The following is a 15,210-nucleotide window of genomic DNA, read 5'->3' as shown; positions in this document are numbered from 1 at the left end:
TGGAAACCGATGGCCCTACCATAAAAATGCACTAACCATCTGAATTCTATCCAGTGTAGTTACTTAAATTCAGACAGATGCAAAATAAACTACAGCACACATAGACAAGCAGAGTGAAAAAATAAAGAGCTCTACACTGCAGAACTGCAGTAGCAAGTGTGAGATAAAGAGAGTATTGCATTGTCCTCTAGCATGATATGAGAAATAAAATCGGTTGACCCAAATTTTGAGCCAGAAAACTGCAAAAAAAATGAAGAACAAACCTACTTTGCTACATTACCACAACATTCCAAGTAAGAAGCTCTACAAGTCCCAGTGGGTCATCAAAAGGATAGTATAGGAAATATTTAGAATTCAGTGTAAACAAAATAATCATATTTAAAGCCTGTGAATGTAGACATCTTATGGCAAAAATATTTTTCAGGCAGAAGACAGATACTGAATGAAAAAAAAATATATATATATAAAGAACTGCTTTCCAGAAACTTGTAACAGTAAATGAATGGCAAGTGTTACATTTTGTCTTTTTTAGTTTTTGTCTGTTTTAGGTCAGGAYACTGTAACCTTTCTAGTGGTGTGCACTGGATGCAATTTTTAGAGTCACTTTGCAAACCAGGTGACTGTAGCTTCTGTAACCTTTAAGCATCTGGCTGTGCAGAGGTGACTAGGATTCCCAGAGCCAYGCTTTTAAGCCAACACGATATAAGGCAAGACTAATATGCTTTCAGAGTTGGCTCCAGTCTAGTCCTTTTGGAGTAGGGATACATTGGTGTGCAAATGCACACACAGATGTATCCTTCCAGTCTAAGTTGCTAGACATCTCCAACACCTTGTATAAACTTATTAGAAGAGCTGAGATGGTCTCAACTGGCCTTCCAAGCACATTTCATTACAGAAGCTCCTGCAAACATTTTTTGGAAAACCTCCAGCACTTGCGTCAGCTACACCAAGCTTCTCATGCTTCATAGACAGAAAATAATGAGATTGTGGCGCTTCTACTTTGTCTCATGAAATTCCACCGAGGCTTGGCTGATTTATGAACTCTTTAGCTCCTCCTAGMTTGCTTCCTTAAGAAATATTTTAGCAATAAGTCAAAATTAACACAACAAAATTAAGAGTCAGAACTTTATTGCTGCCAAAGAAGCACTAATACCTGAGACTTGCCAAAGCAGCTATACAAGACAAGTCAACACAAATAATATCTTGTTTAATGCATTTTATAAATACATATTTGCTTTGGAGGCAATATTAAATAGTTTCATGCTCTACTTCTATCACCCTTCTTATTTATCCTTCCATAATAGTACCAACAAATAAATACTTGTATACTTCCTTCCACTGTTCATTTTTTAAAAAAGTGGACTGTATTGTCACTTCATAAAATTAAAGATGCATTTAAATTTATACCCCTAGTCAGAGTTATTAAGCCAAATATATTTCAAAATTACAAAAGAGGTAATAGCTTGATTTTATTAAACATCAATCATTAAAATAAGATTAGTATTACTGAAAAAATTTAAAACTCCACCCAACCACTCTCCCAACAATTACATTTCTTTTCTCCACATTTGTGCACCTCTGACATTAGTGTAGTGACAAAAAAAAAAACAAATCTATTGCATTTGTAGTCTTGTATTAGAACTCCAATACAACAGGAGACTACACAACCTKCCCAAATTCCTACTGTGGAGAACAGGGCTCTACACAGAATTCCCTAGACACAATTACATATTTTTAAAATTCAGTAGACATACCCCCTATATAGGAACAACTAGTTAAACAGATAAAAGTGTTTTCTCTTATAGTCTATTTAGTTTTTCAGCTATTCTGTGTGCCAGTATAAGGCAAAACAGCAGAAAAGATCTTGGCTTTGGAAAGACAAAAACAGAACAAAAGCTTAGGCACAGAAGGGGTATGCTTAATTTAAAGCATCATTTAAAATGCCATAAACTGAGTCTCTGGTTGTTCATAGCCAGAACAGCCATTATACACCAGATTTTCATGCACAGCAGAAAGGCTTATTGATTGGAACAAATGTGTCCAAGTAACAGAAAATTCAGAAGCAATGTAAAGAAGATACTTTGTGGTATGAACCAGAGCATACTAGGTCACTGAAATACCTGACATAAAACTGTTGTGTAATAGTAATAACTAACAGTCACRGCAAACATTTTTAACTTGAAAAATCTCATAAAAAAACAGACTAGAACAGGGCAACAAAAAACTGCTTGTAAATAAAACATTTTTAATATGTCCAAAAAATGACTAAAAGTCCAGAACATTCTTTCCCTCTTATCACACTCCTACTTTTCCACTCAAACAGCTGACATTCATTTTCCCCATTTGTGCTTAGTGCCACATAATTCTGTTGGATGGAATCCTGTCAGATAGAATCCTGTCATATATCACATAACTCAATGGATAAAGCATGAGGAACACGTTAAAGACATGGCAACATAATTCCTCTATTAACGACTTATTTCACAAAATATCATTGGAAGCCAGACGTTTCCAGGTTTAAAATTCATAGGTGTGCTAAGATACCTTAATGTCAACTTTCTCTTCCTTCCTAGCAAAGTTTAATTTTTAAAATTTCTAAAACATTGCTCACTTATTACATACATTCACTTTCATCAGCATCCTATTACAGATGCTATTCTTCCAACATAGCTGTAGTCTTGAAGGTATTAAGAAAACTGAAATAGTCTTCTCTGGATCTACTGCTCTCAAGAAGTTACTTGATTAAGCATTACTAGAGAAAATAAAAAAACTTCATAGAGGTGCACTTTATAAATGCATTTTTATGAAGATCAGAAACAAATGGACATGAATGCTGGCAACGTATTGCCAAGTAATTTGTTGCCAAAAGATTTCCCAACTCTATAACCAGAAAAATCTGTAAGGCTCTTTTGCACACTCCAAACTCATCTCTGATTGCAATAACCTGCTATCATAGAATCGGTAAGGTTGGAAGGGACCTCTGGAGATCATCTAGTCCAGCCCTCGAGTGAGTGGCCCATACARGGACTGAACCCACGACCTTGGCATTATTAGCACCCCACTCTAACCAACTGAACTAAACCTAACCCCAACCGTATAATGCAGTACACACCAATTTTCACATCTATTTGAAAGAACTGATTAAGACTTAATGATATTTTMTTTTCCTACTATTTTAGGCTATATCTATAACCTAATACTGAGTTTTAGAGTGAAAACAAACAAGGAAGTTCAAACATGTTGGCACACCATATACAGAGGACTTATGCAGCTTATGAAATTGGATGACATTCCTTTTATATTCTTAAGAAGTTGCAAGAACCAAAAAGCATTTGAAAGATATTACCACTACTCTCTTTATAAGATTMTTTTAAACAAATTCTGCTGCTTGTCTTTCCCCTCACTGTATACAAATCTATAGTTTAGGAATACCAGAAGGCTCATAGCACAGCCAYTCTGCACTGTCATTTACACTCCTCTGGCAACCCAGGAAGAGCAAACATTGGAATGGAGAAGCTTTGTACAACCTACACTTCACTCTGGACTTTCAAAGGTCTGGAACAGCTTCAATGTCCTGCCAAGGCCACCCAGCACAGTCTTTGGGCAGCTTGTTCGGGAGCTCCTTGCCTTGCAAAGGCTTCAGCATGCATATAGTGGCCCATGAAGAGAACAAATCATTACATTAACCTGCAAGCAGACTTCTAGTGTTACACCTAATTCATTTAGCCATCAACCATTTCACATTTAAAACAAAGACCTTTCTCTGAAGAGGGAAAATTTCAATGCCTCCAGCTCTCTTAAAAGTATTTTCATCTCAAAATTGAAGAGATTAAAGTAGATATTGCCAAATTTGTCAAAGAAATGTTAAGGTATACTGAAAAAATAAGGTAAGAAAAGAATAGGAGAAAAGGGGAAGAAAATAATTTTACACCCAGAGCTCCAACCTATTATTTGGAAAACAGATATTTAGGGTCTCAATTAGAATAACTCTTCATCCATCAGTTGATAATTTTTGATCAATGTTTCTCAGATTTCACAGAAAGACAGCAGATCTTCACTCACTCTTGAACAGTTAACAAATAGTCACCACAATCCCTAGATAAAATATTAAAATGCAGGAAGAAAAAGTGTCTTTTCTTTATCTGAATAATCACATCAGCCATGAAGAAAATGTACCATGTTTCAGATCACCTGTGATCTTGCTACAGTATCTGAAATCAATCCAATTATAAAGATTATACTTGGCTTAATTAAAATCAATTACACCAGGCAAAGAGATTTGGCAGTACAGAAATAAATGCAAGCTGTTTAAAGCAAGGTTGATCTACTTAAGTCAAACTGCCTCACTAATGAATTTTCTAAATAACCTGCAGATCCAAATTCAGCTAACCATCTTCTCAAATTGTACTGCAGAAACATTTCCTTTGTTTTCAAAAAAAATGGCAATTTTGTAGTCATACTAGTGATATTAATTATTTAAAGAATCAAAGGCAGGTTTGAAAAATGAGTCTCAAGTGTGGCTTCAGGAAGAACTTAGAGATTAAAAAAAAAGTCCATGTCTTTTCCTATTATGCATAGGAAAAAGTAGAAGAGTTTGGCTTTTTCTAATCTGTATTTAATTAGAAAAAAAATCAGATGCTTTTCAGTACACTTGCAGAACTGTACAGCTTCCACATGACCAGGTGTAAATTAAAGACATATGAATTTCTTCAAAATAAACTTTATTTACATGTAAATCTCRACTGTCCAATAAGTCAAGTAGGTGGCAATGCAGGTCAGCTTGAAATGGACGTCTGAAACTTTAAACTGCCCAGAACTATCCTTCTCCTTGTGCTAGTTGTCATCATTTCACTAGCTCACCATCAATTCATTAATTTCTGGATTTGCAAAGGGTGAACGAAATATACTGAAGCTCTTACTACCAACTTCCCTCCTCCTTTAAATGACACATATACACAGGTGGAGAAAAGGTAGGTTATTTTCATATTAGAACTTAACTAGAGATTTTGTACCAGGAGCATAATATTGTCCCTGTAMAAGAAGACATGTTTAAAGCACTTTCTAAAGATAGGGAATTTATATATAAAAAAAAATCATATTAAAAATACTGTAACTAATGACTTTGTGGACAATGTTTATTAACCTACRTACCTTGCTTCTCTTCTTCTTCTTCTTCTTCACTGGATGAAGCCAAGTAGGCTTGAAAATCCATGTCAAGAAGTTCCTCTTTGTTAAAAGTTCTGCTAAGTGACGTTACTCTTTCATGATCTGTTTCATCCCATGTGATATCTATCTTAAAAGTAAGAAGAATGTTAGTTGTAGAAGCTGAAATACTAAAATTCATCACTGTAAATCTGCTTTTAGAGAAAATAGTTTTACAGATTCCATATAAGAAGTAGTGTTAAGCTATTACTGATCTTTTCTACAATGTCAATCAGCTATAATGTAATAGTTTACTAAAATCAATTTAATTGTAACTTTTTTGAATTCGCTCTACAACACAGGGTCTCGATGAGTTTTAACTACTGGAAAGAATGAAGAAGTCTCCTCTTGCATTAGAAGGGTTCTGTAATACTGGCTTGGAAAACACTAAAAAAAATCAGGAATGGTTTGCAATGGGGACAATGCAAGTGTCTGCCTAACTTCACGATCAACTGGAAGATGAAACAGCTGTCTGRAAAATGATCCAGCAGAAATTACTTATTTTTCAAATAACTACTCCTTCAGTTTGGTTCACGTCAAGCAGGAAGCGAATGAATGTTTTGGCTGTCACAAAAGATAGAGCAGAAATGAACAGCTACAAGGAGAAGCAACTGTTTTAAGCCTGGCGCTATCACCAACAGGCTCTTCTTGAACTACATCCAAATAAACATTTCCGGTACATGAGATTTAATCGTAATTCAATGTGTAACTTCTAAGAGAGGTATAATAGGTTAAAACASAGTATTTAGTTTATAACAAATAAGCTAAACTCTTAAAATCCAAAATTCAGCTTATCTACAGCATCTCAACTGTGACTCCATAACACGATCACATTTCATAATATGTTTGATGTYTTCATTGTAAAATGGTAAGTATAAGCAAGAATCTTTTCTCTATTACTTATACAATTTATAAGCTAACAGTAAAACTAAACAAATCAGAAAATCACATAAAAACACTGTAAAGATACCTTTGATGTTACCATACCAGCAGATGTAAAGTACTTCGGTTTATACGCAGCTACATTCACTTCTGAGGCTACATCTTTTGGCTTATCATCAAATGTAACATTATCTGGAATAAATCTAAAAGGCAGATAAAAACATCGTTACTCAAATACAATGTGGAATTTCAAAGAAATAAACAGTCTCAGCTTTTCACAACTTYTGAACATCAACACAAAAGAGTTTGCTAAAAAATAAATGAATAAAGAAATTCATAAGAAAAAAGAAATTCTGCATAGCTATTCCACAGGTGTTTTATGTACAACACTACCACATCAGAAGAGAAAGTTAGTCTTCAGTTTGAGAGGGCTTAAGTTTGTTTGTTTTTGCTGTTGTTTTTAAGAATCACTTTTTCAGGAAGCTTAAAATCAAAAATTCAGAAGAAAAAAAGTATTAATTTAAAATAACACTTGAAGATAGATAAACCAAAAATTCACAACATTTTAAGAAAGCCTGGTACATCTTTTTACGTTACAGCTATTAAAAAGTGTTWAAAAGGCAGAGTCTTGTGTAACATCAGAAGAAATTAGACAAAAAAAAAAGCTTTCGTATTTGTGCACTACATGAGAAATTACTTTTTTCCCCTCTTTTTTTTTTTTAAAAAAATCAACATGAATGTAATATGATAAAAGTTGTTTAATATTAAAATTTAACAGAGTAGGGGRGAGATTAGGAAGAGCTTTGGGGAATTTCCAACAGATGCCACTGTTGCAAACTGTTAATCTATGTCTAGAAGCACGAAAGCTATATTAACAAAACCAGAAAAGTTATACGTTCATTTGGCAGAGATATTCTTCCTCAAAGTGACTCAAAGCACACGAATTAGCTCCAGTGAACGATTCAGAGCAAATCTTGTCTTTCACTGATTTCTGAGAGGGCCCATAATAYGAATCCCAGCAAAGCCAGCTTCTGTCAAAATTTAACATAATTTAGTAACTTGTCCTCTGTCTCAGACTAGAAAGCTTTTTTCTTAATAAAAACATACACACACACAAAGTAACAATAAACACAACAGTAATTTCAAATTCCTGGTTTCCTAAACTTGACTTTCAAAATATTAGAGCTTTCCAGCTCATTCATAGGGACTTGCATAGTCTATTATAGCTTCAAGGCAATAGCAGCAATATTCTTGCCCTGTAKTGAGCAATCCTGAAAAAGAGCCACTTCCTCTGAACCCCTAGCTGAAAAAAAGAATAGCAATACGTTGTTTCGCTTTCTAAATCTGCATCCTACAACTTCCCTTGACTATAGCCACAGGTTGAAGATGCAACCATAACATTTTACCTGATTTCTCTGAGAACAGTATCTCTATGGAGAAATCCTCTCCCAAACTTTCCATTTGCCAGAAAAAATGAAACCCMAAAATAAAAAATGAAACCCAAAATTCTGACAACTCATTGCATATTTAATTTATCTCAAAAATACAATTTTGGTTACAGAATAAAGACAAYTTATTTCAAAATATTTTAAATTGGCTTTAATCTCCCCCTTCCCAGGTAAGTAAAAAAAGTCACCGTTAGATTTACCTTAGGTCTATAAAAGAACAGCTACTTTCAAATTCCAGTCCATCACATTCCTCATATATTTTATTGGCTGTTTCAGGAGAATCACATTCTACCACTGCATAGAAGTATTTCAGTCGCTTGAATTGATACTCTCTCAGTTTTTCCTTATAAAGCCTGCAAAAGTGAAAAACAACACAATCAAGTCAACTTCACATTTCTAAAATATTTTAAGCTCATTAAAAATACGCATCATTCAAACACTGTCCCAATCTCGCAAAAAGATTAAATGTTAAACAGCATGAAGTTCTACCATCAAATCAGTTTTATTCAAGTAAAAAGATTAATTCACACAGTTTCATTACAGAAACTGGTACCTTACTCAAGGTCTTTGCAGTGACRTTCTCCACAAGATTAGCTAACATGCTAGGACAGAAACTATTAGATTCTGGTTTCTTTATTACTAGTAGTGTTCAAAGCATTTGAAAGTGTTTTGTAGCAGCAACCATATCCGACTTCACCTCCTACAGGAGTCATTAAGTTAGCGGCTCTGCACAGGCCATGTGGAGTAACCTCTTTGTGTGCTCTAGGCAGAGAATATAAAGTAGCATTTAATAGTTCCTATTCAAGTGTCTGCAATTATTTAGCTGAGCTGGCATCGGAAATTCTGGCTCAGAATAAGGTATTGGTTGATGAGAAGGATGTGCCATAGATAAATAAGTGTACACATTATGAACRTAAGAGAATCTTGGAGATTGTATGAGGATAAGATTGCACATGCTCATGTTGGAGACAGTGGAGGAGTAATGAATAAGCAAGTGATGTAAATGAGGCCTCCCTCAGGATGCTAGTTTGGGAAGCACAGGTGTTGCAGTGGAAGATAATGGCAACAGAAAGAAAGCAGAAGAGAGACTGAGAATTGGATGAATTGGCAGGAGGATGAAGAAGATTGAGCACAGGGCTGAGGTCCTGGACTGTGAATGTAATGGATACTTGCACAGGTATTGCTGAGATATCTCACTACAGGGATTTCMATTCCTTGTATTTCATAATGTACAGGGCCTATTGAGAAGCAAATTGGATGYATCAGGATGCACCTTGATACACACAGTGAAGCTGACCTGAGCGCACACTTTTTTAAGCTCATGATACAGCTCCCTGATGCACTGAAYTGTCTGCAAAGGGATCTGTGTTTATTTTAGAAGCAGACAGAATTTTCAAATACATGGCAGTCCAGTCAGATGTATAATACAAAAGTGGCTCCAGTCAAGCTGCCAAACATCTGGAAATTCTGGAAAAAATATAAAAGCAAAACATCTCAAGTTCCATAAGGACAAAACTTTTAAGCAAAATAATAAAAAAGACGACATGCCTAAAGAAGCATGGATGATTCTAGGCCTAACAATCTCAGCCTAGTAAGCCAGGTCTGCTGGTGAGAGTATTCAAGATATCCCAGACTGGGAATTCTTGGGCTAAATTAATTCCCCAGTTGGTTATGCTGATAAACATTTTGATAGGAAGCAATAAAGGGAGTTTCTCGCATGAATGAGTTTGTAAAGAATGCTACGTTAAGCTCTCCATACTTTTGTTTCATTTATTATTCCAATTAGCTACATAATAAAAACTTTCAAGTCATTCATCAACAAGYAAGTTCCTTAAGTTTCATCATAATGCATTTATTCAATGCAATGACAATGAAAAAGGGTCAATTCTAAAATGTCTCTTGGGTAGCTATAAAATTAAAGCTGTCTACAGGAGACTTCCACAAATCAAGTTTTGAAAAGAGGAGTTGATTGGGATTTTCACTGAGAATTAGATTTACTATATCTCTCATTTGAAGAGTAAGTTAATACCCGTCTTTCTCTGTGGTATTCTCTGGAAGATCAAATAGTTCTGCAGGTCCTTGGAGTTCTTCTTCTTTCAATCTTTCTTTTCCAAACTCTGAAGGATAAATCTACAGATACAACAACATAAAAATAAGTTCCAACTGTAGAGCRTAATATATACCAATTAGAAAAAAGTATCTCACCAAGCCTTTTATCTCACCAAGCCTTTTACACTTTACTGATTTTAGAGAAAAAATTAAGGGATCAATTCCATAAACTTTGATGCCTGTCCGATTTTTATTCACAGAAAAAACAGTGAAATAAACAAACTGTCTGTCAGGAATCAGAATATTTTGAGGRGGATAAAGAGCAACAGGAGCCCTGACTTCAATCATTTATATGTGGGAACACTCTTTTGAGAATTAGCTACTTAACTAAAATTTCTCCCAAAGTTTAAACTGCAGGCAGGTATTAAAACAAAAACAAACCAAAAAAAAAAATCAAGAAATACCATTTAACTGATCAGCATTTAGCCAATTTACAAGTAACTCAGAACTGGTGCAAAAACCAAGCAGTGTCATGCAATGATAAAAAGGGTTGGAAAGCATTGGGAAATWKYCAKWRKKMMYWMTGRMWATTAAGCTGGCCAAGGAAGCGTAGTCTTCCCCAACTAGAATTTGGGAACTTTACTATTAATTCCATTGAAACAGCTCTTAGAGCCAACCTCATGAACACAAGAAGCCAAGAGCTTCAGGATCTAATTCCACATACATGCCCAACATTGAAAAGCAGCACACAGTTATTTCTAACAGAGCAAGTTAAATTCTAACACAGATACTTCTGCGGAAGGACAAAAAGAGAAATTAACAGGATAAATGAGAAAGTATCTCATTTTGCTTTTGTTTTGTAGTCTTTGTTTTTCTTTACAGTAAAAKGCACTATTTCTTTTAGAAATCAGGTCCTACCTTAACAGAAAATATAACACCTCCTTTGGGTGTGAAAGAATTAAATAGAGCCAGCAAGTCCTTAGCCTTCAGCCTGTCCCAATCCATGTTACAAACTGCCAATCTACTTGTAATCTGCACAGAAAAAAAAAGTAAGATTTATAGGTTTAACTCCTGATTGCTAAGAGCAATACACAATTCTTTAGCAACCATCTTTGCTAAAAGTCAAAATCAACAACGAACATCACTGAAAACATAAAAAGCAACTTTTCCTCAACACCTTAAATCATTCAAACTAGAAAAGCTGAGAAGCAGCAGTCAAAAGAGCAGATACAAGCGTACAAAACATAAGACACCACAGACTGAACTGGACCAATGCCAAAATTAGCACTGCAGTTATAATATYAGCATGTAAGATTTTGTTATCATATAGTAAGTCATAATAGCAGCTAGTATCATGGTATTAYAACAGTGCTGTACAGTACTGTGATTTCCTTCACACTAATTGTGCATAGTTTTAAAGTTCTGTTTCATTGTCTAATGATTTCTTAATTATGTGATTGGAAATACCTAAAGRATTAAAAATTCCACCCTTGATAAAGCAGAAGTAAATTCAGATTTGCYCACTCCAAGTCTCGTTTTCAGACTACTGTAGTCTGGAGTACTTATTCCCCCTTAAAATTTGATGCAATACAGTCACAAATAAAAATAACTCAACACCTGGGCCAAGYAAAAGTTAACATAAGAACAGTTGTTTAAAATAAAGCAAAACCAATCAACAATTATAGTTTTCAGCACTGGAAAATGTGGAGCTGCAAAGCTTTACATTTTGYATTATTCCACAGATCTACTCACAGATGCTGCAATATTTGTTTATATTTTTTTCATTCCTCTAAGTTTATTTCCATTGTAAATGGAAACAATTTTTAAAAACCACTTAACAAAAAACATTCTGCATGCTTTCATACTAGACACTTAGCTGCCAAAATCCTTCWATTTCTAATAGTCAAATATTTCAGGGTTTTTGATTTGTTGAGGCTTAATATAGCAAAAGCTAACACTGATTACCATTACAGAGCAGTTGCAAATACAAATTATTTATCAGTGATGCATTTGAGTTATCACAGTAAAGATTTCCTTGAAATCTTAAACTTATCTATCAGCCAACATAAGACTTCTTAGCAGAACCTCTTAAAGTAGAGTTACATCCAGAAATTAATATTACAATATTAAGCAAATAAAACACATATTCAAGGCAATAATACRCATTAGCTGGAAATATATAAATMAAATCTAGCTGAAAACTTMAAAAAAAAAGGTGTAAGAACTCAARGTTTGTATTATGATGTCTATCTTCTCTTACAAGGAGGCACACAATCAGGAGGCAAGACACTAAAGCCATTTATAAATYGGTGGAAAAACAAAAGGACATCACAGAAAATAACACTGCTACAGAGATGGTAGTAACTGTCAGAAAGCAGTTGAGAGAAAAATACAGAGAGGAGATGAAGTACACTTTATGTTCTGCAATTCTTTGGGCAAAGGACGCAGTGSATGAGAATGGTCGCAAAGCATGACATATAAAGAAAAATATTCATACCTGTAACATTACAACAGCATGTTTAACTTGTTTTTTAATGCACTACAGATTTTGATATAGCTTTTTTTGTAGTGAAAGAAAATTAAAAATCACAATGGGGTTAAAACCTGCAGTAATCTTATAAAGTATCTCTCAAGCCTAAACTACACTAACACTGAAAGCACTACAATTATGGTTATTTTAGAAGAAAACACAGGTGAAAAAAAAGTGAAAGTAAGAAAAGTGAAATACTCAGTAGTGAATARCAGCATAAAGAACCACACTATTCAAATGCTGGAATTTCTGGAAAGCTCTATCCTCTTTGTTTCTTCATGTATAGACAGCTTATCTAAGCTGGGGTAAAGAGAGATAYCACACAAAACTTAGTCTGTCATTTTCAGCCAGTTTCATCATCACTAGCAGAGTTTTCTGTAAGTAAAAAAGGTTGAAAACCCGTTATTAAAACTACTTTTGCAGATGCTTTCAYAGATGAAAGTCTACAATGAACTTGTAAAAGTGCACCTTTATCACCACATTCATTTCTCAAATCAATTAGTCACATAGCAACTTTTCACATGCCAAAATAGCAAATTTCTAAGTGTTACCTCATCTCCACGAGGGGCATCTTTATCTAGCTCGCCCCATGAGTGCTCAATCTCTGGCTCCTTTGGAAAGAGGTCACTGAAATCATCATCATCATCAGAGCTCGTTTCAATATTCCCTATGCCCCTAGCTAGATCAGGCCCAATATCGCTTTCTTCATCTTCTGAATCACTATCCTCCTCGTTTGTTTCCTCATCTTCTGACTCCTCTTCCTCGCCTGTCACCCCATCATCTTCTGACTCCTCTTCTTCAGATTCTGCACACTCAGAATAGTTTTCACTTTCACAAATTTCTTTCTCTGGTTGATTTTTATTGATGTCACTTTGATCACAGGTGGCTGTGCACGGAGTCGCTAAAAATAAGCATTCAATACCTATTTTTATGTTGTAACTACATGCAAGTCTTTACAARGACAAAAAAATTTCAGCTGTCTCCCTGCAACTTTACAGACTGTATAAATATTTAACATGATACAGCAAAAACTTACATCAGGCAAGTACAAAAAACATCAGYCATCAGTATTGCCTCTTCAGCTTCTCTAACTTACTGTTCTTTAGGCCCACAATTGTATTATCAATTTCAGAGAAAACATTATTTTATTATTCTATATATAGAAACTACAGGTAAAAATCAGTTTCAGTAACATAGGCTACACACATGCTCAAACACTACATAGAAAATTTTTCTCAAACTCACCCACTCTCTCTAGACCAGTGAGTTTGGCTATGGCCATGATTTTGTACACTTTATCTCACAGCACAGACTGTCCATAAGCAAGCAGGGTAGTTGTTATGATGATTCYAAATACTTTAGAAGTAAAAGCTTTCACTGCTGATTTCTGAAATCCGTATTTTAGTAAGCTTTAATCTTTTCAATATAAAGAAATAACTCCTTGTCAGCACTCTTTAAAAAATGTATCCCTCTTAAGCTAAGGGCTTGATGCTGCCACTCTTACRCTTTTAATCAACAAGTGTTGATACGCTGAAGCATTCATGGCCTTAACATTCTGACTCAGTTTAACAAATACACAAATATATACACTAGTATACATTTTACTTTTCCAAGTTATCCCAACCTCAATTTCATCTCTAACAATAAAAAGGACCCTGGATATACTGGTTCTTCAGTAACACTGAATCAGAATCAGCTATTTATCTGACTGATCTTACAAAACAATAGCAACATCACCCAAGGAAATTTCTACCCCTTCTAYTTTAACAACAAACCTGATTCTTCTACTTTTTCTCGTAGAGAATGTTCCACCGYAGGAGCCTTCAGTGATTTAGTACCACAYGGTTGTGAAGTCTTCTGCTCATTTTGAACTGAATGTGATCTTCCTCTTGATGCATCTCCTTGTCTACTTTCCCCCTTGTGTCTGAGGCCCTTGTTTCCCTTTGAGTGATCAATTTCTGTTGTGGTTTTCTTACAGTCTTCTTTCARCTTGGATTTACATGCAATTTTCTGTCCTTCCATCTGATGATCATCTAATTTAGGCACAGCTTTACATGTTTGGTCCATCCCCTGTTTGTTTGGTTTTTTCTCCTCCGTAGGGAGACCATCAGCAATACCTTTTGCAGCATCTACTTTTCCTTTAGGCTTAGCTTTCTTTTTCTTTGTTTTCTTCTCAGTATSTACTTTACTATCATTTTCTGAAAGATCCGAGTCAGACTCTGACAGGGCATAAAAGTTTCTGAGGTTCTCTACAGAGCTAAAGTTAACAGGACGACCTCTTTTATCCACAGTATACTTCAGCTTGAATTTCTTGTCATGAAACATAGCTCGGAATCGTTTATCAATCTTCACTTTATAATCTTCTTCTGGTATTTCCCAGAATCTAGGATCCCTAGTAATACGGCTAAACCGTCCATCACGCAGTATTTCCTCTTGGGATGCCATTTTCGATGCTGCTGAAGACTTAAACAACTACAATATGAAAACAAAACATATTTCATTTAAAGAAACACTTAACATTAGGTACATAATTGAAAGTTACAAAAATCTAAACCAAGCTACATTTCTAATCTATACTCAAAAGCGCTTTTTCTAAAAGCACACACAGCAATGTGAAACGCATGAGTCGCAAATAACCACCTAACTACCACCGACTTCGTCGAACCCTTTAGCGCCTTCAGATCGCGAAAGGCCTGCCCTGACTGCASATACGGCCCAGGCGGTCTGCTACCAGCCTCGGACACGGCTTCTAAAGCCTCCGCGGAACGGCAGGCTCCCTCCGCGWGCGCCGCCCCACACCAGCGCCGCGCCGGAGCAGGCCGCGCCGGCCCTGCCATCATCCCGATCCCGGGCGAGGGCTCCCTCCCCGCCCGCCGCCGCCGCCGGCCTCCTCCTCACCGCTCCCTTACGGCCGCCTCACGCGGACGCCCACAACCACAGTCCCCCTCCGCGCGGGCACAGGAACTTCCGGCAGCGCAACGGCGGCCGAGACGGGACAAGCCGCTCCCAGCTGGTCACAGGGCGTGCGCGCGCACCGCTCGGCCGGAGCAGGGCTGGTGGCCGAGCGGCGCGGCGTGGCGCATGCGCGCGCACGCGCGG

General features: G+C 36.1%; 1 protein-coding gene across 3 annotated transcripts in view; it reads right to left on the bottom strand.

The window, feature by feature from the left end:
* ESF1 (ESF1 nucleolar pre-rRNA processing protein) overlaps positions 1-15,115 on the bottom strand; it is a 38,397-nt gene extending 23,282 nt beyond the window's left edge. The window contains exons 1-8 of one of the 3 annotated variants that reach the window (XM_085311898.1): positions 15,010-15,115; positions 13,887-14,583; positions 12,663-13,012; positions 10,500-10,613; positions 9,562-9,662; positions 7,733-7,885; positions 6,173-6,287; positions 5,152-5,293 (exon numbers count right to left, since the gene is read on the bottom strand). In XM_085311898.1, coding sequence (XP_085168024.1) covers positions 5,152-5,293; positions 6,173-6,287; positions 7,733-7,885; positions 9,562-9,662; positions 10,500-10,613; positions 12,663-13,012; positions 13,887-14,556 — 1,645 coding nt within the window. In that variant the 5' untranslated portion in view covers positions 14,557-14,583; positions 15,010-15,115. Of the gene's footprint in view, positions 1-5,151; positions 5,294-6,172; positions 6,288-7,732; positions 7,886-9,561; positions 9,663-10,499; positions 10,614-12,662; positions 13,013-13,886; positions 14,584-14,751; positions 14,891-15,009 lie in introns of those variants that run through there. The other 2 variants (XM_085311903.1, XM_085311912.1) reach the window with 2 other exon arrangements.
* Positions 15,116-15,210: the final 95 nt, after the last annotated feature.

Source organism: Rhea americana, unplaced genomic scaffold (assembly GCF_003343005.1).
Source record: "Rhea americana isolate MKP2758 unplaced genomic scaffold, rheAme1 scaffold_109, whole genome shotgun sequence".
Lineage (NCBI taxonomy): Eukaryota > Metazoa > Chordata > Aves > Rheiformes > Rheidae > Rhea > Rhea americana.
Note: the sequence above shows the minus strand (reverse complement) of the source record. Positions and strands in the feature narration are given on the sequence as shown.